The 27,049-nt window shown below is 34.8% G+C and overlaps 1 protein-coding gene across 1 annotated transcript in view; it reads left to right on the top strand.

Moving 5' to 3' along the window:
* The first annotated feature begins 1,796 nt into the window (after positions 1 to 1,796).
* ANO3 (anoctamin 3) overlaps positions 1,797 to 27,049 on the top strand; it is a 394,322-nt gene continuing 369,069 nt past the window's right edge. The window contains exon 1 of the mRNA XM_026512215.4: positions 1,797 to 2,335. Coding sequence (XP_026368000.2) covers positions 2,182 to 2,335 — 154 coding nt within the window. The 5' untranslated portion in view covers positions 1,797 to 2,181. The remainder of the gene's footprint in view (positions 2,336 to 27,049) is intronic.

A 27,049-nucleotide genomic window follows, 5' to 3' on the forward strand; every position in this document is an offset into this window, starting at 1 on the left:
GAGTGTATGTGTGCATGGTGTGGGGATGCACAGAGGGAAAGAGAGAGAGAATCTTAAGCAGGCTCCATACCCAGTGTGAAGTCTGACGTAGGGCTCGATCTCACAACCCAGAGATCATGACGTGAGCCGAAATCAAGAGTTGGATGCTTAGCTGACTCAGCCAGCCAGGCGCCCCTTAAATTAAATTTTCTAGGATGATGAACATAACCTCCTGCCCAGCTACTCAAAGGGATCAGGTGTTTTACCTCTTAAATAGGACAACAGTGTCAGCCTCCTCAATCCCTGTCTTTTTAGCATTTGCTCCTCCACTGATCACCTCCTCATATTGTGAAATCAATCTTTTGTATTTCTCAAGCTGTGTATCTTATTTGACCACCATATTTTAAATACACCTTTTCCCCTAAACTTCATTGAGATATAATTGCATATAACATTTTGTAAGTTTAAGGTATATAATGTGATAATTTGATATATGCAGATATTTCATAATGATTACCACAACAAGGTCCATTAATACATACTTCACTTCATAGTTTGTTGTTGTTGTTGTTGTTGTTTGGTGGTGAGAACGTTAAAAATCTACTCTCTTAGCAGCTGTCAAGTATGTAATACAGTATTGTTATCTATGGTCACTGTGCCATACATTACATTCCTATAACTGGAAGTTTATACCCTTTGACCAATATCTCCCATTACTCCCACCCCCAACTCCTGGCAACCACTAGTCTACTCTGTTTCCACATGTATGGCTTTTCTAGATTACACATATAAGTGAGATCATGCAGCATTTGTGTTTTCTTTGACTCAATCTCACTTAGCATAGCACCCTCAAGTTTACTCCATTTTGTCACAAGTGGTAGGATTTCCTTTTTTTATGGCTGAAAATATTCCATTATATATCACGTTTTCTTTATTCATCTGTTAGCAGACACTTAAATAGGCTATGCCTTGAGTACTGTAAATAATGCTACAGGGAACAAAGGGTGCAGATATCTCTTTGAGACAGTGATTTCATTTCATTTGGATGTATACCCAGAAGTGAGAATGCTGGATCATATGGTAGTGTTTTTTTGTTTTTCTTTTTTTGTGTTTTTTATTCTTTGAAGAATTTCCATCATGTTTCCATAGTGGCTGTACTAATTTACACTCCCATCACCGTTGCTTAAGTATCCCCTTTTCTCCACATCTTTGCCAACACTTGATATTTCTTGTCTCTTTGATGATAGCTATTTTCACAGGTATGAGGTGATACTTCATTTTGGCTTTGATTTACATTTCCTTGATAATTAGTGATGTCTAGGTCCGTTTCATGTACCTTTTGGCCATTTGTATGTCTTCTTTGGCAGACAAGAAAGTTGTTTGCCCATTTAAAAAAATTGAATTACTACTACTACTACTACTGTTACTACTACTACTACTACTACTACTACTACTACTACTACCACTACCAAATTGTATGAGTCCCTTATATTTTTTAGATATTTAGATATCAGATACATGATTTGCAAATATTTTATTCCATTCTGCAGGTTGCCTGCCTTTTCATTTTGTTGAGTGTTTCTGTGTTGTGCAGAAGATTTGTAGTTTAATTTACCTTTTAATCTCCACGATCATAAGTTATCTTTCAATAAGCATCAGGACTATAGTCTCACAACCCTGACCCTGGAAATATCATTCAGGATTAATTTCCTTCCAAATTAAAACATTCCTTGATGAGCTGCCCAGTGGAAAAAAGTTTCATTCTCTTACAGTCCTTAGCCCCACCCAGCTGATCTTTTGTATACAGAAATGTGAATGAGAACTTCCAATACCAAGTTACTAAAAGCATCTCTGCAGCCTTGCCTATGTCTTCACTTAGCCCATTTTACTTTTCACTGCAGCCTCTCTGAGATGGGGTTAGTGCTGCTGTCATTTTAAGGCAGCAAGATATCGTCAAGAAAAACAACTCTAAAATCCATCCATCCTGTTGAAGTCAATTGCCTAGAAAAGGCATGAATACAGAAAACTTAGAGAGTCAGCTCTGCATGTTTTATCTCTTTTGGATTTCCAAGTGAGAATAATCACCGGAAAGCTTGAAGTTACCACTGATTATAATACAGTGATTTTTTTTTCTTTCTCCTATGATTTTTAAAACTTCAATAGTGTGAACTTTGACTTACATAGTTATTTAAGAATTTTGCAATGTCAACTGTGAAGTTTGAGCTGGATTATCTTTCTCCTGAAGACTTCAGACATGAGCATGCTTCCAACCCAGAATTTACTTTAACCTGTTTCACTGAACTTTCTGATGATTCTCATCAGTTGGAACTTCAGCACTCCAATTCTGTCCCCACTGGTAAGCTAAACTTCGGATTGGTATTTTTGTGTATCTTAACATCTGTATTTTCTTTAATGTCAGATATATAACAAATAAATCTTGATGTCTATCTACTTTGTGGTGGTAACACTGATGACAATTTTAGTTTCTTCAGTTTTTCCTCAAAATATATAAATAAATTTCTACAAAAAGAACAGAGCATTCTCCCAATAGAGTGAAATGCCAGAAAACCAAATTTAAAGAACACAGAAAAGTGTTCATCGTGAGGTAGATTTTGTTTTTCTGAACATTCAAGCCTATCAAGTCTTAGTTTTGTTTGGGATGATTGGTGAAATCAGGGATTGTATCCATAAGCGGCAGAAAAAGTCCTGCCATCTTTCATTCATCTCTTTTATTTGTTTTCCTTTTATATACTTATATGAAGGTTAATATGTGCTCTGTACCTTCTCATTAAGAACAAGAGAACATTCCTTTTGCTTATGTTATTTTATGGCCTGATTTATTCTATATGAGCTTCAGAATTCAATGTGAAAATTTTATTTTTTGATATCTGTGGGTGCTACTTACTTATCCAGCATTCAACAGTTTTCATTTTAGCATTGCAGTTTTGAGGAAACAATGCTATACACTAATAGTCTGCATACATTAAGAAATTCTGTGGGTTTGGTTTACAGTGAACAGCTATGAGGTATCAATAATGAATTAATTGTGCTTTGTAGAAAAAATATATAATAAATATTGTAAATATTGTTCTAAAGAGAATTCCCTTATGAGTTAGTTGTTTATCTTTCCTCACAAAAAATACAGTGCATTCAGAAAAGTAAAAGTTAAACAAAGTCTTCATAGCTCTGGATGTCACAGGACATTAATCTTTGTCCAATGAAAAAGAACTTGTAGAAATAACAAATTCCATTTTGCAACCAGAGGATTCTTCTAAGAAAACTTGGCATATTTATTTTGAGATGTTTGAAAAGAAGTTTTATGTCTCCCAACCTATCGTTGATTTGTTGTTCACAGACTCTTGTATCATATGACTTGTTTTATAGTATGGGCAGTTCCATAAACAGGAGGTACAACAACTTTTTAAATGTTCTTTCATCCATACTATTTCTCTTTCTTTAATTGAAAGTCTTACTGAGTGTTGAAAGTACAATTTCATAAATGGAAAAATCGGGGTTTTGTTTTGTGTGTGTGTGTGTTTGTGTTTTTTGTTTTTTTGGGTGTTTTGTTTTGTTTTGTTTTGTTTTGTTTTGTTTTTTACAAATGCACAGTACCGTACAGTAGACTTAGACAGGAAAAAGAGGTTTTTAAATAAAGTATATACTAGTGTAATCATGGTTTAAATAACTATGTTCTTTTCAGCATTTTTTTGTCTTCTAGTCATCTCTGTTCCAGTTAGCACATCTATTCCAATAAATCCAATTCCTGTCTTTATGAAGCTGACATTACACATCAATAGCTTAGGTATGAACTCTTCCCCAATGCCTGGAAGACACTTTCACCTCAATATTCTTGGCAGCACCTCAGATTCAACACAAATAAGCTAAACTCCCTGAAAATGCCTCCTCCTTCTTACATTCTTATTTTTGTTAATATCCCCTAAGTCATCTCAGACATTCCTTAGCATTTATAGCAATATAAAGTACATATTTATTTCTGTGCATATTAGGTTAATATAGGTCTTCTTTACCTCTTTGTCCATCACTATGGCACCAGTACTCAATAGGGTGCCTGGCAATAAAAGGTTCTTTATATCTTGACTCATTGATTGCCTGGCTGAGAGACTGAAAGATTGGCCCTCTTCATTTCCCTAGGTCATGCACCTGTATGGTTTTCTACCTAATCTCACCTTCAGATTTTCCAAAACAAGCTTCTTGCCCATTGACAGCCACACAATCCTTCTTAAGCACAAGTCTGACCTATTCCCACCTTTGTTTGACATTTCTGTTAAGTCTGTGTGACCTTGTTATAAACCTAGTGCTCTAGGATCTAAATCTTTTTTCCCCCAGAACTTTGCCAGTTTCATGTAACCTGCCTATATCCTACAAGAATGATTTACCCTTTCCAATTACTGTTCATGTTATTTTTTCAAAATAATTTCTAATGAATATTTCTCCTTCCTCTATTTATTAAGATCTCATTGAGAAAAAAAATATGTGTATATATATATACATTATACCATCCTCTTCCCAAATGCCTGTGGTTAACTCTTTATATAAAGGCATATTTCCTGTCTCTGACTTCTACAAAAAATTTGTCCTATATATGAAAGCGTTCACATTCTAGGTTTTTGTTGTTGTTATAAATACATATGTCCATGGCTCCTCTTCTATTAGATTATGTTTCTTGAAGGTAACTGCCTTTTCACAGTTGTTTTTGCCTGTGCATCATGCACATGTCATAAATATGACTAATTGAGTGACTAAATATTAAAATGTAATGTTTAAATTTATTTCCTGTCATAGGGAGTACTTGTTTAAGTCTAGTTATACATGCATTTTATCTGCCAAAATACTATGTAGAAATTACCACGTAATTTTTTGCTTGATGATACCATCATACAGGATAGTACCAGTGTGGAATTTGTCCTTCATTTAAAACTTTTAATGGAGCATTGAGCAACATAGAATCTACTTTGTAGGCTAGATCTTTTCACCCTACATTCAAGAGTCAAGTTGTATTCATTTAAAATATAGTAATTGAAAAAAATAATATATATATTATAAATATATATGTATATATATATAATATGTATACATATATTCATTGAATATTTATGATTGAGACTTAGTGCTTGGGTGTCTATCTGAAAATGAAAATGAGGTAACAGTAGAAGCAGGGAAAGAGTTCCATCCTTTTAATCTCAGTGGTGTGGCAGTATGTTTTTAACATACATATGCACGTATCCCTAGCATGGGAAAATAAAATACAACAGGTGGAAAGTTGAGCAGATATGTCTAAAAAGAAATATGTTCCATTGTCCGCAAGAACAGTATTTATACCTTCCACTTATATTATAACTTGAAGATAATTCATGCCTACGAATCTGAATAGTTCTCACAAGACATCTGTGAGGTAGAGTTCATTTATCTTGACTTTATTAAATAAGAGAATTCAAAGGCCAGTAAAGTAATGTAATTGGACCTACATCACACACATATATCTAATATGTGTTTGTGTCAGTGGGGAGGATGGTAGCAAAGACAGAGGCAAGTTGAGGAGCTCTTAATCTGTGTTCTGCCTTAAACTTAGTGTTCTTTTTTTTTTTTCTCAATACTGTATGGAAATTATGATTAAAAACAGTCCCATAGGAGAAAAATGCTTCTTTATGTTTCTGAAGTGTATTTCATCAGTAGTCAGTAATGAGACTATAAATATCATTCCTGGATTCTGGAATGTGCTTTAAATGACTTTTAAGGTTATGAACATTTCATCATCATGATCATCATTATTACCATTGTGATATTAATGATAGGCACACATATATATCATTTCCTATATATCAAGCAGTGCTGTGAATGTTCTATATACATAATATATACATATATATACATAAATATACTCACACTTACATATGTATGTATATTTTTATCCTTGTTAAACAGGTAATATAACTTCCATCACAGCACAGTCTAACGTATTTGAGAATGTATGTGATTTACCTTTTATAAAATTTGTTAATTTCATTTAATCTAGAATTTTGTTTATTAGACCCTAGATCCCTTTTACATAGAACATTTCCTAATACCCTGAAAGACCTGCTTTGGAGATTTAGTGTTAAAGAAATGAATTATGTAATGCTAGTGAAGTAATTGGAGAACTCTAATAAAAAGTCAAGATAAGGTCCCGCTCAGTTGCCAAGAAGCAGTTGTCACTTGGGCAAGGTTTTAACATCCCTCCTGAGTGATTTTTCTAATCTGTAAAATGTCTAGAATAGATTAGTTGATTTTAAAGGGCACCAACAGCTATAAAAAAGCTTAATGAAAATAATTAGATTTAGAGCATTTCCAGTGCACATCATTAAGCTAGATAAAGACCAGAATATAAGGAAGGGTAAAGACAAAGCCTCTGTTTACATATAATTTATAACAATAATAATGAAAATCAACTTATGCGAAGAATTTCATAATCTATGGAGTTCTTTTACATTTGACTTTCACAAGCACTCTGTAGATCAAATCGTTTTATTACTCCTATTTTTATAAATGAAGAAACTGCATAGTAGTGATAGTAAGTGATAAACCAACGTGGACCCAGACTTTCTCCAATTCCAAATGTTATTGCCACTACACTAGTACAAGTGTGAGTACCAGCCTTACTACTTACCCTGCTACTGTGACAATAAGGAAGATGACAAAAACAGCATTTACTGTTTTATTGACAATATCAAATACTTGAATTCTAGTCTCATTTTACTCTCCTAGTGTTTTGAATCATGAAGAAGTCAAATATTATTATAATTGTCCATGATATTTCAAATATAGATTTATAGATCACTAATTTACACCCCATCTTGTTATTTTCAATTCAGAATGGTTGAACTGAAATCTTTATAAGAAAAGATATTTACGATAACTTAATATTCTAGGTAAGACTATTTGGTTTATAGAAAATGTTAACATGCTGATTTTAAATACTGTGTTAATTTTGAATGTGTCCTGTATATTGGGTGAATCATTTTCAAGATGGTTTAATAGTATTAATCATCTTTTCCTATCTATATTAGAAAATGTATTGACTTTAAATAGTTCCTAGTAAGCCAACCCTAACTTTTGAGCAGTTATCATTAAATACTAGAAGTTGACCCATGGTTGCTGTATTTAAAAATTGCCTTTAAGTTATTTCCATAAATGACTTGTTTCCTTCTTTAAATTCTTATTAAAAAAAAATCTCAAATCTTAGCAAGGTGCTGGTGTATTATAGTTTGTTAACAATATTTTGAGCCAAGTAAGGACCCTTTCTATTGTCTTTTATTTACAGCTGAAGATTAACCCAGTCAACACAGTTACTTGTAACCAAAAATAAAGATAAGAAGTTGGGTCTCATGATGTTTGGTCCATTGCATTTTACGCTAAAATAAATATCTTCCCTCAAAGATTTCTTGGTATCATGTCTCCCTGATACCAGATGAAAATAAAGCTACTCTGCTAAAGTATAACTTAAGTCATAAGACAATTAACTGGTTCCTAAGAATAACAGAATTTAAGGTCTCATATGATATCCAACAAATACCATATTTTTAAAAAAAGTGTTACACTATCCTCTAGTAGCCAGAGGAATAAATATAAACATTTATAAACATTACATATCCCTGTCAAACCACATGATCACAATACATACACACATTCGGTCACTTTATTCTCTGAGAATCTGATTATATTTATCTTTCTGGATATGTCTTGGAACCTAGAAATGACTAACTACTCTGCAGAAATTCCAGCTGTGCTGAGGTCAGCATAAAAAAGAAAATCTTCATCATCATGGGTGATTTGGGGCTTTATGAAGTGGGCTTTACACTGGTGGTTTCTTTGTCTCAGGAAATGAAGAGCATAGTTTCTAAGGATATGCAAGGAGATCTAAAGAACAGATTCTGTTCTATGATCTTGGGATGGAGGGTGAGGATCCAGCTAATTGCAGCCCAGAAGACCATCTCTGACCAGAAAGTAAAAGGCCACTTCGTAAAAGGATTTTTGCTTAGTTAGAAGGAATTAGAGGTCCTAACTTCTTGAGATGCTTAGAACTATAACCAGTTGCCACATGACTAACGATAGTTGTAATGCCACCATGATCAACTATTTATATTTATTAGCTGTCTACTCTGTGCCCAGCGCTCTGCCACTTTCTAAGAAACGTCAGGTATTTGGATGGTCCAATGCCTGCTCTAACTGCACTCTCTAAATCTAGTTAATGAAAAAAACCTACGTATGTGATTGACATAGGTAACTGTTTCATTCTGTCAGTCTCATTCAGGACAGGAATCAACTGGAGAATCGTGCTTTAGCAGGGTAGTTTCCAAAGCCCAAGTATAGTCCGTGGAGCATTTGCATTAGAATCACCAGTACACTTGTGATACATGGGGCTTCTAGGGTCCCATCCCAGATTCTTTGTATGTAAACTCTGTGGATACAATCTAGGAATCCTAGATTTTAGAAATACCTCATTATGTCCATACACACTAAAGTTTGAAAATCAGTGCTTTGGTTAAGGGTCGTGATAAGTTGATCAACAATGGCTCCCTACAATGATCCCTATATTATGGCACTTATTCTAGATAATTTCTGATCATAGTAATCTATGGCCAACTATAGCTCTTTTGTCGACAGGCTTTTATACTATATTGACATACTTGACAGAATGTTTTCCTATTTTTCTTACATTTGCATATCATCCTCAGATAAATTCAGATCAAACTCTTCCAAGGAGCGTCTTAAAACATCAAATTTTCCCTGTATTGGATGCCCAGAGTATCCATTTCTGTGGCATTGATAGCAATGTAAAATGTTTATTTTCTGCATTTAATCTTGCATTTAAATGTTTTGCTGTAAGATATTGGGTGTAGCTTTCAGCTTTCAGTGCAGTTTTATCAAATAGAGAATAAACTCCCATGGGATAAGAGTTATCTTGTACTTCTCTTCAATTCCCTTAAGGAGAGACCAGCAGAGAGCTCTATGAACTGAGGAGCTGAATTGCTCATTTCTAATATGACTTTACAAAGATGGACCAATTGATAGAAACCTTCACTTCCTTTGTGGAATTTTTTAATATAACTCTGATCTCTCAATGGCTGTGCCTAGGGGCCTTCAACTCATTCTGTCTTAAGAAGAACAATCTAAGTTCATATAATATGCATACTTTGGCTGCCATGGTAAAATGAAAAGTTAATGCTAATGTGATGTTGTAAAATGAAATAACCCCAACAACCATCGTTTCTTTAAATGCCTGCTGAAAATACTCTACTAGGAATTGAGTACATCTACTATAATTCAAAATGATAAATTAAAAAGTGGCCTTTCTGATAACATACAGGGTGTGCTAATGGAAGTATTGATAAGTGGCCATTGCATATTGCATAATACCTAGCGGAGTTCACTAAACTGGTTAGAGGTAGAGACAGACACAAATATATAGATATTTCTCCTCAAAGGTATCCTGGTATTGTGTCTTCCTGATAGCAGATGAAAAATTGTTACTTTGTTTTTTGGAATAGGCCTCAGTACCTTAGGTTATACAGCACTTCATACTGAAAATCAAGGATTGTGGTGAAATTTTTATGATGAGAGTCTCAGGTTGGCATGGTGAAATACAGCCATAATCTTTATTCATAAAGCTCTTTCTGGGAAGCATTTGACAAAGGGCTCTATAAAATAGTGGGTGGGTTCTTATCTTAAAGTATAAAATCAGGTATGCTACTGATAATTTATAACCAGTTATAGAAAACGTACTTAACGTGCAAGCATTATTCTCTTCAGAAGTACAAAAGATTCTAGAGTCTAGAAATCATTGTATCAGCTTGATAAGGTTTTAGGCTAAGTTTTCAGGGGGAAAAATCATGGAACATGCTGATTATCAGCATGAAAAGAGAGAAGTCGCTGCTGCTGACTCCAGAGTCATGTTGCTTCTGCTGAGACTGCAAAGCTTTCACCTCTGCTCTGACCCCAGAGTACACTGAAAATCACTGAGTAAACAGGAAAAAGACACAGCAAAACCCCTCTATCCCAACTCTCTGCTGTGATTGGTTTCTTCCTGAGTCACTGCTGAACTACTCTGGAGTGGAAAGAACTTAACAAGAGACACACTGGCTAAGAACAGGCCTTGGGTGGATCCAGCCAGAGAAAGCCACCCCAGACCTGTTTCCTCAGTTGAAAAGCAGGGGATTTGCGGAGTACGTTCTCTGAACCTCTTTCAAAGATTCTCTGATTTAATTGTGTAGACATTTACTTTTAAAAAATAATAATAAGGCTCTATCGGAAGCGTCGAGCAAGTTCTGCAAGTCACCATGATTTCTGATTGTTTTACTGCTTAATATAAATTTGCACACTGTGGAAACTCATCAATGCCTTCTGATCCCCCAGCTTCCTATGGCTGTGTATGGTCTCACCCATCACTGTCGGGCTTTTTCAAAGCTCATTGTGCTACATGACATGGGGATACATTTCATGTCCTCAAGAATGCTGGAAAAACCATTGCTTGTCCCTTGAGTCAGCTGTGGTGGATCCTATTATTGAGAGTGGTGTTTTGCTTATTTTTAGATGACCAATGAACTACCTACATTTCCCATGTTTGTATCTTATTTTCACATTCTCAAGTTTTAGCTTTCATTTTGCTTGTTCTTTGCTTTTTCCTGGTCTATAATTTGAGTTCTCAAAAGCTAAATATACTTGTTCATGTTCTCTGAAAATTCTATACAGAAAGTTCTTGCTCTAATTTATGAGTAGAAAAATATATAAACTACAAATATAATCTTAGATTTAATAGTCTCACATTCTGCTTTTTATAAGTTAATCCAAAAGTCTGTGGCATTTATTTTTATAATTTTTTGAGCTACACATTTTAACTGAACACTGACTGGTTGCTGTAGGACTTGTCTACCTAAGAATAGACCCTATAAAATAACCATATCTTCATGTGAATTAAAATTGCCATTCTGCATAAACAACAATACAGAGATAATTGCTTAGACCCTAGTCAAGCTGGAGTTCAGAGGTTGCTCTGATACTTCTTAGTTGTTTGATTTCTGTCAATCAGATAATTCAGTGAATCTCTATATGTTTCTATTTCTATAAGGGTGTACAAATCTCTACCTCACAGAGTAGTTAAGAATATTAAATGAAACAACAGCAACAACATCAAAACATTCAGCACAATGCCTGTTAACTAGTGAGTATCTAGGAAATGCTGTTATTCTAATGATATAATATAGGATAGACATATTATAATGGTATTCCAGAATGTGGTGATTGATCACGTTCTGGGGTTACAGTCCATATGAGGCAAATTACAGAATCTACGTAGGGCAAACCAAGCTGCTCAAAGTCAAGTACAGTTATCCACATCCTGGAACACATGACTATGCAGAGAAAAAGGTCACAAACTTCAGGAGCATTTATTTTATTTGCTAAGTTATCCCATTAAAGTTCAATATTAAAATAAAGGAGGGCTTGGTAGGAAGTAGAATAAAACCTAAATTAATTTTTATAATAAAATGCCAGACTTCAAAGAAAATTCTTGGTAGCCTAGAGATGTGTATGAGCATTCACTTTTCTCTAACAAGAGAGACATTTCTAGAGGAAAGTTCGTGAGGCACTGGAAAGAGAACAGGTGTTGATTGCATGAGAACCCTGGTTTCAGTTGGCTGCTTGGTCAGTGAGGTCCCATGATGCCAGCAGGTGCTCAGTGCATTTTGGTGAGGCCAGTAGTTTGTTCTGGATCCAGTGAGTCTGTGTTAGTTTTAGCACTGACATCCTGAAACTGTTCTCTTCTCAGGGTGTCATAGGTTTTTGAAAGTAGTTGGAAATTTTACTTTACTTCGTTAAGAGTTGGGAAACTGAAACTCTTTTGTGTGTGCTGGAAATTAAACTTCTGTATTTTCTTCCAACTCCAGATAAAAGTAGGCAGAGGAAACTCTTCCCTGTGTTCATCTTTAAAAGATTATCTAGCCTTTAGAAGTGAGATGCCTTATTTGAACATTGACTAGTACACTAAATAAGGAGGCAAAGATATTAGAGACAATCATGTATTATCTACATTAACCTGACTAAACTCATAGATGGGAAGAGCTAGGTTCATGAGCTTCTCTTATGAGAATGTGAGAGTGAGGCCAAGAAAGCATGATGAGTAGCTTGCCTAGTATTACATGGATAATTAGATACAGAGGTTAGTCTGTAATTTTCTCTATCCTGTATTGTCAGGCCCTAGTGTGTCTTCTGACTCTCATGAGGCATCATGATAAAAGATGGCGGGGCTTTGCCATATAGGACACCTCTAGCTGTGACTCATACATAGATATTAGAGTTTGTGAAAGTTACTTAATATTTCTCTGCCTGTTCTTAGTGGGATATCCACTTTACAGAACTGACTATGGGATTGAGGCAATGTATGAAAAAAAAAATGCCTTGTGCAGGGACAGGGCTTAGAATACATATTTAATGGATATGAGGTGTCTCCTCAGTTCCCACTCCAACATTCTGCCTACTGTATTACTCCCTGCCTACTGTATTACTCAAAAATTGCTGGGCCATTCGTATGAGTTGCTCTGAGGACTGGAGGTAATGAATCTGAAAATCAAAGTGTTCTACAAATACATATGTCACTGTGACTTTCCTAATTAATGCTTGCAATCACATGATTTTTAGATCAGACTTTCTTGAAAGTGATTTATGATTAATTTCAAAAAGATAAAGATCCAGGGGTATTGGTATAACATCTCTGGTAACATAAGAATCCTGATTTCATCATTTATCGGTTTATTTTTCATTAACATTGAAGAAATTATCATTCCCCTCTATCTGTCCTGCTGATGTTTCCCTCAGAATTCTTATCTGATGCCACAGTAGTTAAGTACAATTCAGTGTCTCATAGTTCTTCTTTTCCACTGAATATTTGGCTCTCAGCCAAATTTCAGAATTTAGGCTCTATTTTAAAGGTCGTAAGGGAGAAAAGTCTCAAAGCAAAAGCATGTAGAGAAGTGTTGAGTTCTGTAGCAGAGCCAAGAGCATGGATTTTGGAAATCACCCGATACATATAAATGCTACATATTTCATAATTTCTGGTGAAAACACAATAACCACTGAGAGCTTTGTCATTTTTTTTTGTCTTGTTTTGCCTTGAAAGCCAAACTAAACTATTCTTAACAATTTATCTCATATCCTTATTATTGTCATCCTTTAAATGACGAACTGTTAAAAATGAAGTTCCATTAGCTCAATAAAATACATATGAAGATACTTTTAAATTTGAATTAGAAGGGGCATTTCATCACAGCAAATGGTGAAAAGAATAAGTGGATTAGTGGAAATTCAAATATATACATTGTTTATTATCTATCGGTCAACAATATAATGTAAGACCTACTAAAATGTAAGACATTGTACAAGGTTAGGAATTAGGGGCACCTGGGTAGCTCAGTTGGATAAGTGTCCGACTCTTGATTTTGGCTCAGGTCATGATCTCAGGGTCTTGAGATCGAGTCCCATGTCAGGCTCTGGGCTCAGCAGGTAGTATGCTTGAGACTCTCTCTCGCTCTTCCTCTGTCCCTCCCCCAACATTCTCTCTATCACTCTCTTTCTCTCTCAAATAAATAATTTTTAAGAAATAAAGGTTAGGAATTAATTAAAAGGAGACTAAAACATGGTGTCTGCTTCTAGTGTTAGAGAGGACGTTCATTCACTACATTAATACTTACTGAGTAACATACATACAATGTACCGTATACACATATATACAAAATACAGTTTTGTAGTATATATACAATGTACTTTGATACACACCCATGAATGTATATATTGTGTGGGCACAGCTTCAACCCTGTTCTCCCTGATATCCCAGACCTCAGTGGCATCCCTTGCCCCATTCTCATTCATGAGTTCCCAACAGTAGGTAGGGTCATTCTTTCAGTCTTAGGCTTGTGTTCTCATCTCATCCTGAACATGGTCAGTGTTAGAATCTTCAGTGGTAGATGCTTACAAAGAAGGAATAGGCAGCCATGGGCAAAAGGAGAGCCTGCATGGAGAATTTTACAATATAGTCCCTGTGTAGATGTATCCATGTCAGGTTAATTTTAGTCTTTAGTTTCCTGAAAGTTAAGCTAGTAAGAGTCTTCTCCAGGGCTTGTATTCTATGATTCTATGTCAGAATATCTCTTTATTTGTGTTCATCTTCCCTTACTATTTTTTTTTAATGTACATCCTCATGAGCCTTGACTTGGCCACCATTTTAATCCTCATCCACATGAGACTCATCCCCCACAAATATCACATTATGTTCTGTATCCTCTGTCCCCTTTTCACTTAACCCGCCTTAGAACATCTGTGCCTTTTGCATGACTCCAGCCTTTGTAATACAGAATGCCCTCATCAGAATATGGGAGCCATCGCAAATGATTGGTAGTGAGCACCCCCTCCACCTCTCAGGTCCAATGGGGCAAGAAGTAGAAGCAATATTTTTTGTTTGTTTTTTTGTTTTTTTGTTTGTTTGTTTGTTTTCCCTCTTCTAGTGTAAGTGGCAGGTGTTAGAAAACAGTAAAGGATTTAGGATGGTTCTGGAAAATCAAATTAGAATTTTAATACTGTACATCAGTCACATGATGAATTAATTAAATCTTGCTAAGCCATCCTGGAACACTAACACAGTATATTATACTGTTTCTTAAGGTAAGGGTTTTCTATCTATCATACAGTGAACTTTAGAATTTAACTCTCATAGCACACAGAAGTTGCTTGTAAGTTGGAACTCATCACTCAGGGGAAAAATGAGGTAACTATTCATTATAGTGTATGCCAAAGGAAAAAATCAATGAAAAAGGAGATATGTTTTGAAGTTCCAGAAAAAATAGATCAATGTGGCCCAAAGAGAATAGGAAAGGAAAGAAATTTTAAACAAGGACAGACTGTTAAAAGAAAGGAGGAAGGCGTTCCTAGGAAATGAAATGACATAGATTGATCACAATATATGGTATCATAAAGTATTCAGTTGTGTGTCAATGCATTCATGTGTTTGTTAGTTTATGTTTTGCCACAATTACATACGTGCCTCTTCTAACATGAATATTCTAGATTTTTCTTGGAGAATCAACCCCTTTCCTACTCTTTGATGTAGTTTGTGTTCCTGCTTTAAGGTGTGCCTGAGGTTAGCCTTCCTTCCAATTATTTCAGTCATTGAGCTAATGAATTCCTTATGGGATATTGCTCATTTGATTTGACTCTTCTATCAATTATAGTAGGAATAGTTCTCATTTCTAGTTTTTGGTAGGAGAGTGACAAGAAAAGGTCTGCTTGGCTAGAGTGAAAGATTCAAGTTGTATGGCAGTGGAAGGTAAATTAAGTATAGATAGAATAGTAGGCCTCAAATGCTAAATTAATAGTGTTGACCAGTACAGTTGACGGACACCTTGCTATTTCTGGGAGACCCATTTTAACTTTCCCCACTTTTTAAAGTCAAGGCCTTCGTAATATTAGGCTGGGGCCATAGCCAAACCATCATTCTTAACTCAAGGAGTCTGAAAACTGTGGCCTTAACCTCTGCTCTCAAGGTTCCTGGCTCTATACTCTTTTGCAGCTAAAATAGATAAAAACCAAGCCTCATATAGAAGTTTAATGTGTCCCCAAGGCAACATTGAGATTTTCTCTTCCTCCCATTAAGAGAAATTTTTATTTAATTCGTAGGGGGAGGAGGAAGTGGCTAATCTTAGGCTGTTTACAGAAACTCCTCCAGGGGTCTCAGATTGGCCTAGCCTGTGTGATTTGTTCTATTTCAGGGTGGAATCCATGTGGGCCCTTCATGTTCCTGTTTTTCATTTCATGCAGGGATTGGACCTAGGCATAAATTTATACTTGCATAACCACTGAGAGATGTCGTATTTAACCATCTGGTTAGAAACTGGGCTAAAGATTCTTCTACTCTGAGAACCTGTGGTTACAGAAGTTGTTGATGTTAATGACTTCCTGTGTTTCTATATATTCAGGTTACAATAGGAGGCAAATGTCAATGGATTTTATCTTCCTTATGTCAAGAAACTGATTTTTTTTCCCCAGTGGATGGTTTCAGGACTAAATATATAAAGCCTGTCTTGGCATTTATGGGGTATAATAGTTGCAGCAGAGCATATTTTCCCCTTGTTTATGGGAACTGTTAGCAAAGTTTCTTCTAAGAAGCCTTACTTTGTCACATTCTAATCATAATGTTAGTGGATAAAACCATATTCTCTGAGAGAGCTTGACTTATGACCACAGAGTATCCTACTGATGTAGAAGTGAGACTAAGCCTGTCTAAGCAGAGTGGACTTCAAGACCTTAGTTAGGATGCTCTGCTTACCTTCTGAGCTTGGGGAAAGGGTATGAGACTGGAACTGAGACTTGATGCAAACATAAGACAAGAACCTGGTGTTGTCAGCAACTATCTATGGAGACTAATGATAGAGAAGACCCAGAGGAAGCAGAGCCAAGAGATTGGTATTACTGTAATGTTTGAGTATGAATCAGGTTCTGACTGAAGCCAAGCTGAACCTGAAGCTCAGTCAAATTAAGTCCATTATGTTTTCCTAAATCAGTTTATATCAGGATTTATGTAGCTATTTTAGTTTGGTACAATAGGAAGTATTTCCTCCCTCTGCCTATTCCCTTGGAAAGCTCTTTCTTTTTCCTCAAACTTTCTCTCAAGTATTCTTCAAGTATTTCTTCCTCTTTGAAGTGTTTTTTTTTTTTTTTTGACAGAGCTTGGTATTTGTTATTCTGTTATAATCTTTATCATGTAACACAATGACATGTTTGCTTATCTGTATCTGTCATAGCATTAAAATTACCATAATTCATTTCATAATACTTATTTAGCACTTATTCTGTGTTACATTGTGTTAAGCTTTGGGGATATGGGGCTGAACAAGACAGACATGGTGTGTGCACTGTGTGAGGGCTGTTTGAATTCTTGTATACAAGAGACACTTGCAAAATACTGAATTAGTATGCAATTCAAAACCTACTCATCTCTCAGCCTTTTTTGACTAACATCACTCCACAAAGATCTTAAATCTTTATTTAATATCAACCTTTGCCTTAATTTGTTTCTTAACATTTTGAGAGCAGATGCTTCACTTTCATAAGCCATATATCTCAAAGAATTCCCAAATCAAAACTGCAGAAATATCTACCAAAGCAGATAAAATTCCCTCTGAATCATAATGTCACTAAAAGTTACATTTATAACACCATGTAGACACAGTCCGTGCTTGCCATCTTTTCAATTTTTGCTATCATTTTATCGTCTATGTTGTAAAAAATATTATAGTGGCTAGAGAATTAATTGAAATGGTTTAAAAAATACTTTTTCTTATTTCCATACACAGCGGACTGTAGATTACGTTCAAGTGATAGATCAACACTGAATTTGACAATTCACTCTTAAGAGTATCTAAAACTATTATGCCCAGGCTAAGAACCAAGGAAGTATTATATGTATTGGCTTTAGTTTTTTAATCTAACCTAGTATCTTCAGTTGGACTTTTATCCTGCCCTATGCCAGGGCCCATTTTTCAAAAGAAATGTTTGCATGTGTGACTTTTCAAGAGTTATTATTTACTTAAATGATGAATGGAGAGAAGATGAGGAGAGAAAAATATCATGTGTTCATGCTGGCTTTGATCTAAAGCTAAGTGACTCATACTATTCAACTTTGTAAGTGAATAAATCACAAGTGGAATTATATTGTGTATTCTTAATGTGGTCAAGAATATAGAATCCATGAATATCAAGTTTATGAATGCCATTATGGTGAAATAGTAATATAGTTCATTCAATGAACTATATTGTTACTCGAATGAATATGTTTTGTATATTCAGACTATGTAAGTAAAATATTAGTAAATATAGTAAATATTATAGTAATATATTTACTAAATATTTTAGTAAAAAATAGGTAGAATATTACTTTTTACTCTGTGTCTGTTTCTCACATATAGAAGTTATATTTTTATTACTGTCCCTCCGAGCCTTGCAGGTCTCAACATACAGCTTATCAAATGAAAGTTCGATCACACGTAAAACCCTATTGGAGATGTACTAGTAATTTTAGGCAAAGCAGTCTCATTTATGCTCATAGTCTGTTGCTACCATTGCATTAATTTATGAAAAAGTCATTTAAGAGTTTGGGATGCAGCTGATGATGGAACGGAATGAAACAAACTGATCTCCTGAAGATTGGGTTCAAGATATTAGCTTCCTTAGTTTTAACCTACCTATTCCTATAATTGGTTGGATCTAGGATAAGACAATCCAGCTTAAAATTTCTTAGAAGTATCTTACCCAGAATTTCTAACCGACCTCAAATAATCTCCTAAATTCTATTTAGTTTCAGAATTCCATTATTTTTTTTTTATTTTAAAAAAGCACTTTTTAAAATCTTATGTATGGATCTTGACTAATGCTACATATCGTGCATTATTTAGTGGGAAGACTGCCACTTAAAATGCAGCATGATTAGTGTTATAGTAAACTTATGAATACTATGTTGTGGAAACACAGTGATGGGAGTGGTAAGTTCTGACACAAGTAGAAAGGAAGCTGCAAAGTAGCTTAATGGAGGAGACATTTGCATAAACTCCTCAGGAATAGGATTTTTCCATAAAGTTCAGGTATGAGAAGGAAAAGTAGTACAGGTAAAAGGAACATCATGGACAACCACAGAAAGGCATGAGAAAGCAATTTACAGTTGAGAAAGCAAAATCAGTCTTTAAAGCCATCCCCCAAACCACCTGAGATACTAAAATAATAATTCCTCTGAATGTTTAGAATATATTTTTTCATATATTTGGTAAAATAGGTATGTTGTTTTGTTTTTTATTTATGAGTTTCTTAGGATAACTCCCTTCATCAAATTCTGTATTCTTAAATGCAGGGGACAGTTTTAGTTTATCTAGCAAAACATGCAGCCCTTGGCAGCCATTCAACATAGTTGTCGACTGAATAGTAATGTAGCTGGACTGTGGGTTGTGTGAGACAGAGATTGGAAGATAAGGAGTCTAAATTGGGCCAATTTGCAATGGGATTTGAATGTCAAAACAAGCACTTTAGCCTTTATTCTTTCAGGGAAGATAAGCCACCTAATGTGTTTAAGCAGGTTACTGACATGATCTGAGCTGTGCTATTGATATTTCCAAAAAAAGAGAAGATATTTTCTTTAGTCTCAGAATGAAGCCTAATTGTCTTGTTCCAATTTTTTAGTATATGTGCTGCGGAAGCGAGCACTGATTGTCTTGATAAAAATATTTTAGCTTGGTCACCACAACTCTTAGCCTTTTTGTTTTTGTTTTTGTTTGGTTTTTTTGTTTGTTTGTTTGGTTTTTGTTTGTTTTTTAATAATTAGGAGGCTCCTGACAAAATAGACACTGATTTGTGACTAAGGTCATTATCTGAACAATGGGTATTTTGGTGTACGGTTAACTTCAGCTGGGACAGATACTCTCAAGCGAAGACTTCTTATTCCAGAAACTTCCTCTGAAAACCTGAAGAATTTAGTGGCTTGACTACCATGTTGTTTTGAATACACTAGTTTTTAAGCATAAGAGCCAGTCATTCCCATAGGCATTAAACTGTAGTCATATTTCCAAGTAAAATGGCAATTACATTAAAGCTACCAATCCATGTCCAAGAAACCATTGTCTAAGACCCACACTAAAGCTTAATCTTCACATTTGTCCTTTTAAATTTTTACTCTTTCACATGTTAAAGGAAAATCCGGAAACCTTTTAAGAAAAATGGAATTACACCCATATATGCAAAAGGCACAGAAAGCAAGAGATGTTGATAGCCAACAACAGTATATTGTTGTAGTTTCCAAATTACAATTCAAGTTTTATGGTTTAGTTTTCTATTGAATGTGTATCATAGAAACTTAAGCTATTTCTGATTGAGATGAAGAAATTATCAAACATAATTTGTACATTTGTAAATTTGATTTAATTAGTAATTTGCAACTATTTAAATATATGTTTATATGGTTTAATACTCTTTTAACTTCTAAATTATTAGCTTTGAGCTTTTAGTTTATATTACTTGAATCTTCCACAGATGCAGGCAAATGTCACCTTTTCCTGATTTCCTCACAGGATACATGATTCGGTCCATTCCAAATGAAAATATTATATTAGAAATACTACACAGCTAGAAGTCTTCTTAAAAAAATCAGAAGTCTGCTGTATTAATAAGCTTGGTCTGTGTTTCCGAGTAAACTTATATCTCTATTTCCATTTTCCCAATTTCTATAAACCTAACATCAACACTATTTCCTTACTGAGTAGTATCAGAAGAATTTAGTTTGCGTTTTAATATAAACAAAGATCCTCAAGGAAGAGAAAAGGTGGTATGTAGAGGACGTCAGCATAATTATTATTTGACAAATGAAGATGATTTTCTGCTCCTGGTACAAAGCTATTTCGTAGACTGAAAAGATAAATGTGTATGAGGGTAAATTAATCAGAATATTCTCAATCAAAATGGTCTAGCTCAAGGTTAGTAAGTTATTTATTCTCATTTACAGGATAGTTGTATTGAGGTTTTGACATGCTAGGGCATAGTATTCACTGAAACATTGTTAGGCATTGAACAGATGAATGAATATACAGGATGGGAACATTTTAGTGTGATGCTATACTTTTGCTTTGCTCATTTAAAAACTGTGTCTCAATTATGGTTAATTTCTAAAATAAAGTCAGATTAATAGAAAATATAGTACTGGGAGAAATCACCTTACAAGGATTAAGGGTTTTAAAAAATTAAAGCTTGGGGCGCCTGCCTACAGCTCTGGTCATGATCTTGGGGTCCTGGGGTTGAGCCCCATGTCTGGCTTCCTGCTCAGCAGGGAGTCTGTTTCTCCTTCTTCCTCTCCCCTCGCATATGCACTCTCTCTCTCTCTTTTTCTCTCTCTCACATAAATAAATAAAATCTTTTAAAAAAGAAAAAAATAAAGCTTATTTTTAAAAATATAAATCACTTGCAATAAATTAGGTTTTTAAATGCATAGATAATATTCTAAGGTACTGGCTTTTTTCCCCCCCATCACCTTTAGAAGTTGGAAAGAAAAAGCTCAGCAATACTTCTTTTCTGTATCCGTAGGCTGATTGCTTCATTAAGTGTCAAAGTGTGGGTTTAAATCCATGTACTTCTCTTTGCCAAGCATTTCATATGAACCAGTGCCTTCAACTTCTCTGTTCCTTCAAAGTTTCTTCATCTTTAATAATAATAACAACAATAATAACTCATTAAGACCTTACTCAGTTCCGGGCACTGTTCTACATGCTTTTTTTAATTTACTTTATTTGGTCCTCATAATGGCTCAGTGAGGAAGTTACTGTAAATACAGAGAAAACAACTGAGGCACAGAAATGTTAGACGTTTTGCCCAAGACCACATAAGTTTGTAAGTGGTACAGCAGGGTGGAATACAGACAATTAATTTGCTGGTAATACTTACACTGGATTACAGCAAGCTCGGTAAAATGTAGGACTAGTAAAAGTGACCTTAGGGCACTTTATTTTTATTAATATACCCTGTAATAGGTCAACATTGAAATCTCTATGACCCAATGATATCAAAAGCCCTTCAAATGGTATGTATGATTAAAGATATATAGGGGCACCTGGGTAGCGCAGTCGTTAAGCGGCTGCCTTCGGCTCAGGGCGTGATCCCGGCGTTCTGGGATCGAGTCCCACATCGGGCTCCTCCGCTGGGAGCCTGCTTCTTCCTCTCCCACTCCCCTGCTGTGTTCCCTCTCTCGCTGGCTGTCTGTCACATAAATAAATAAAATCTTTAAAATAAATAAATAAATAAATAAATAAATAAATAAATATAATACTAAGCCTTTTACGCTTCATTTGCTGACCATTGAGAATGGAAGCTCCCCACAGAGAGCCACAACTCCACTGATCATTTAATTGCAGAGAATTCAGTGATTTGTGAAATGTTAAAATGTCAAAACTAAAAATATTTCCATATATTATTAAAATGTTATTAGCCTTCATTGAAGGGGAAAAAAGGGCCAAAGGTATCCAAAGCACCTTTTAAAAGACTATTTTGATTAACATTTTTAAAGTTTTATGTAAATATTTTTGAGCTTTGCACGCACACACACACACACACACATTTAAAAAAAAAATAAAAGCAGTTAGCATGTTTTTGCCTTGAATATGAATGAGGCAATAGCCTTGGGTATAGCTATCTTGAGATACCATGGCCAGAATAAGAAGGGCATCAAGGTGGTCTTTTGTCTTATATTTTCAGTTCTCTGATTCATTAAATTTGTTTCATTTCCTAGTGTTTAAGGAATATGTGAGAGGGGTGTCTAGCTAGCTCAGGTGGTAGAACATGTGACCCTTGATCCTGGGCTTGTGAGTTTGAGCCCCATGTTGGGTGTAGACATTACTTAAAAATAAGATCTTAAAAAAAAAAAAAAAAAAGGAATAAAGAATATTTGAGATCCTGAAATTGTATTCTAACCCTTTGCTTCAATATAATGGGAATAACTTTGATCTCACAAGTTTGGTATGCTCATTAAGTGAGCTGATACAAAAATGCTGGGTAAACTGTAAAAACAATAAATACATAATAAAAAATGAACCGATTTGGTTTAGTAGGAGTAATAATAATAGTAGTAGAAATTTAATGAGAGTCAACGCCAGATGCACTTTATTTTGTACAAAGACTTCTGGTGTTGCTTTATCACAACTGGAAAGCAAATTCTGTTTTAGTACACCAATGGATTCTTTTCACATCTCATAGAGAAATTATTATATTCTTGACAAGGTCATGAGCTGACTTTAAAGGTCAAGTGTGATATGTCCATGATGCAAACAGATAGACAGACAAACCACGTTTGCAGTGGGCCTTGGGATGAGTGAATTGGGCTAAAAATATTCTTTTGAATCTGAGGCAAAACGCTTTATCAACTGTACTAGCCAATTATGGAGTTTCCCATACCAAGGGCACCTAAAATCCGACTGACCTTTCTCATTAGTGGTTTTCAAACATTTCTGCATTTGTCCAGAAAGAGAATCAATCTCCAGGTACTAAGATGTTCCTTAAATGAATGTTTTGTGTTCATACCTCCCAGCAACTCTCAATGATAATAGCACACTATTCTAACAGGGTCTTAACTTTGGGGCCTCCTTCCCGTGAATAGTTTTCTCTGTTGGAGCAGGGGAAGCAGAAATACGGCCCTGCTGACCAAACCAATGGACATGCAATCAGGAGTTATCTAAACACTAAAAGGAGCAGGTATGTCAGAAGCAAAATATAAGTGGTGTGCACAAAGGCTAAGTATATATGCTTTTCTGTTGAAATTGGGAAAAAGACAATTCTGCATTTCCTGATGAAATCATTGGTTTCTGGAAAGTATTAAACTTTTAGATTCCAGTTACAGCTTGAGCCCTCTTTTCTAACACATAATGTATGAAGAATCATACAAAATTCAAGATTGTAACATAATCTCTATAAGACTATGTATCATATTTAAAGCAGTAAATTTTGGGGAGGTAGATTTATTTTCTATGGCTTTCTGCAACTGAAAGTTGAGCACCCTGTTTGTCAAGCAACCGTCCACCTACTCCCTAATCTAATATAAGTTGATCAAGTCCTACAAACATTGTAGTGTGAATAATATTAACTTATTCTCTGTGAATATGACGACGGTTAATAAATAAATAAATTTAATGAATGAATTCATAAACCATTGCCTCAACCAATAAATAATAGCTTCCTCCTGACTAGAAAGAGTGAATTTATTGATGTTGGTTTTGTATATATTCCTCATCTCTGTTAAATACAAATCTTTTCCCTGTGGCCAAACATGCTGGTCTGATGCATTTCTAGTCTTCCATCATTACTCCTTGACAATTTCTCTCTTGGGAAAAAAAAAAAAAAATCTGTGCTATATACTAGGTAGTCTGCAAGTTAAGGAAGTCTTGGATCAGGAAGAAAGAATGTCAATTTATAAGTCTTGTGTGTTCTAGGAATAGCAGCAGCTAAGAACATGAGTATTATATTCTGGCTCAGAATTCTTGGTGGAAATAGTAGACAGCAGTTACATAAATGTTGCCACTTCATTGATTTTCTTTGTCTTATTAGGCATCTTTCATATAAGTGTGTATGCCCACACACATATGCATACATGTATACACATATACATCTCCTGTTATATAATATAAACTAGAATAAAATTCCATCTTAATTCAAATTAAAGCTTTCAATATATGTAGCTGCACAAACTTTCCCAAGTCGATATTTGATGTCATTCTTTCTAGACTCACATCTCTCTCTATCCAATCATTTTCCAATACTTCTGAGAATATCAGAAATATACAGTAAGCCTTTTTATATTAATCAGCATTAATTTAATGGTTATTTTATGAAATATATAATTTCACTTTCTCTTATGCAGCCAAGTTTTTTGGTTTTTTTATTTTTTGATAGAGAGAGCACATGTGGGCAGAGGGGTGGGGCAGAGGGAGAGAGAGAATCCCAACCAGGCTCCACACCCAGCACAGAGCCTGATGCAGGGCTGGATCTCACAACTCTGACATCAGGATCTGAGCCTAAATCAAGAGCGAGACACTTAACCAACTGTGCCACCCAGACACCCCTATGCAACCAAGTTCTTAAGCTATGATTATTTAACCAAATTTTCAATAGCTTCAGTTGAATATTTCTTAGGGACACTGTATATACAAATATGGTCATTTGAGCAAATTTTGCACTTCTATTCAACATGTGATAAAAACAAGTTTCTTCAAATTATGGACATAATTTGAAAGTTCACTTTTGTTTCTGTAGTTTGAAGAAATATGGGGGGAAATGTGAGAAGAATTGGATTTTGAAGAACAGTTAAACTTTATAGAAGTGAGAAAAGTGGAGGAAGGCAAATGAGGCAGTGGGGAAGTGTGCCAGCAAATGCCTATCTTTTCTAGACCTATTCGAGACTGTTTTCATATAATAAAAGTTTTCCTATAACATAGGAAGTGGATCCCTCCAGTAACTGAAATCCTAGATTGCTGATTCTGGTAAAACTTTCTAGAAACTATCCTGATGAATCTCCTTTAAGTGTCCAATTAAAGTATATTATTCACTTGGTGGTAACTATCCTTTCCTAGGTGAGTGTGTGGTCAATGAGAACCTTGCTTACAATTTTGCAGGAACTATAAGGAAAAAAGACTAATTCTGAGATTGCAAGAACTGACATTATCAGCTTAGGAGTTTCAGGTGTGTGGAAAACAGTCTTAAGAGTACTCTTCTCTTATAATAATACAGTTAATCTCAAGGTGAACTTTAGAAAAATTCAAGTTTTCTTCTTCTTTATAAACTAAACTAAATGATATAATTTGATTGATATATAAAAGATGAAAATGTCTATATACCTGAAATGTGTAAAAAAAGGTGTATTTCAAAGAATCAGTCTTTATTCATTTAAATTTGCATCTATCTCTCTCTTCAAAGTACGTTACATTAAATATTTCTTGATTTGATTTCTATTTGAACTATGGCAAGTTTAATTAGATTTTTTGAATCCAGATTGTAATTTAGTTTATCCATATATGGCTTTTAAAAGGAAACTAATTTTAGGTATTTGTTCTGAACATTCTTAATTTCCAAAGCTTTTTATAATAAAGGAGTTTTGAAAGAGCAATTTTCATGAATATGACCTTTCATGTTATACCAGCACACTGATTTCCGAACAAATATTTGTCCCATGAAATAAAAATTTCTATATACCATGCCAGTCTCCTAAATTGGCAAAATAAAGCCACGTTACAAGCACCACTTATGTCTAACCCATTTAAATATGTCTGTGTATTTATGAATATAAGTAATGAAACTGCATTTTTTTCTGTTTTCCTTTTAGAGTTAAGGGGTTAAGTGATGGTAGATGTGAGGTAGGCTGTTACATTCCAGCTTTAATGAGTTTATCACTGTCACAGTCCATTATCTGCTTCCCAGTGGTGAACTGTTAATTCAAGAGTTAGGCCTGGATTTTGGCTAAAGTGTTCCACATTAACTAATCCCAATGTAGACTGCATCACTATTAACTGATAGTATTTGGACATTTGCAGCTCAGTCCAGAGTCATAATCTCAGAAGTAGTTTGATTCCTCTTTATATTCCATCTTCTATTCAATTTCTTCTTTTCCTTCCTATCTCAACATTATATTTTAAAATAAAGTTTTCAACACAGATTTAGGTTATACATTCCATGCTCATGGATTGAAAGAACAAATATTGTTAAAATGTCTATACTACCGAAAGCAATCTACAGATTTAATGCAATCTCTATCAAAATACCACCTGCATTTTTCATAGAGCTAGAACAAAGAATCCTAAAATTTATATGGATCACAAAAGACCCCAAATAGCCAAAATAATCTTGAAAAAGAGAAGCAAAGCTGGAGGCATCAAAATTCTGGACTTCAAGTTATATTACAAAGTGGTAGTATGGTACTGGCACAAAAACAGACATAGATCAATGGAACAGAATCAAAAACCCAGAAATGAACCCACAACTATATGGTCTACTAATCTTCAACAAAGCAGGAAAGTATGTCCAGTGGGAAAAAAAAAAGACAGTCTCTAACAAATGGTGTTGGGAAAACTGGACGGCAACATGCAAAAGGCTGAAACTAAACTGCTTTCTTACACCAAACACAAAAATAAGTTCAAAATGGATGAAATACTTAAATGTGAGACAGGAAACCATCAAAATCCTAGAGAAGAACACAGGCAGTAATCTCTTTGACATTACCCATAGCAGCTTCTTTCTAGATATGTCTCCTGAGACAAGAGAAATAAAAGAAAAATAAACTATTGAGACTTCATCATGATAAAAAGCTTCTGCACAGTGAATCAACAAAACTAAAAGGTAACCTCCAGAATTGAAAAAGATATTTGCAAACGACATATGCAAAATAAATGAAGAACTTATCAAACTCAACACCCCCAAAAAACAAATTATCCAGTTAAAAAATGGGCAGTAGATGTGAGTAGAC

The sequence above is a fragment of the Ursus arctos genome, unplaced genomic scaffold (genome assembly GCF_023065955.2).
Source record: "Ursus arctos isolate Adak ecotype North America unplaced genomic scaffold, UrsArc2.0 scaffold_23, whole genome shotgun sequence".
In the NCBI taxonomy this organism is placed as follows: Eukaryota; Metazoa; Chordata; class Mammalia; order Carnivora; family Ursidae; genus Ursus; species Ursus arctos.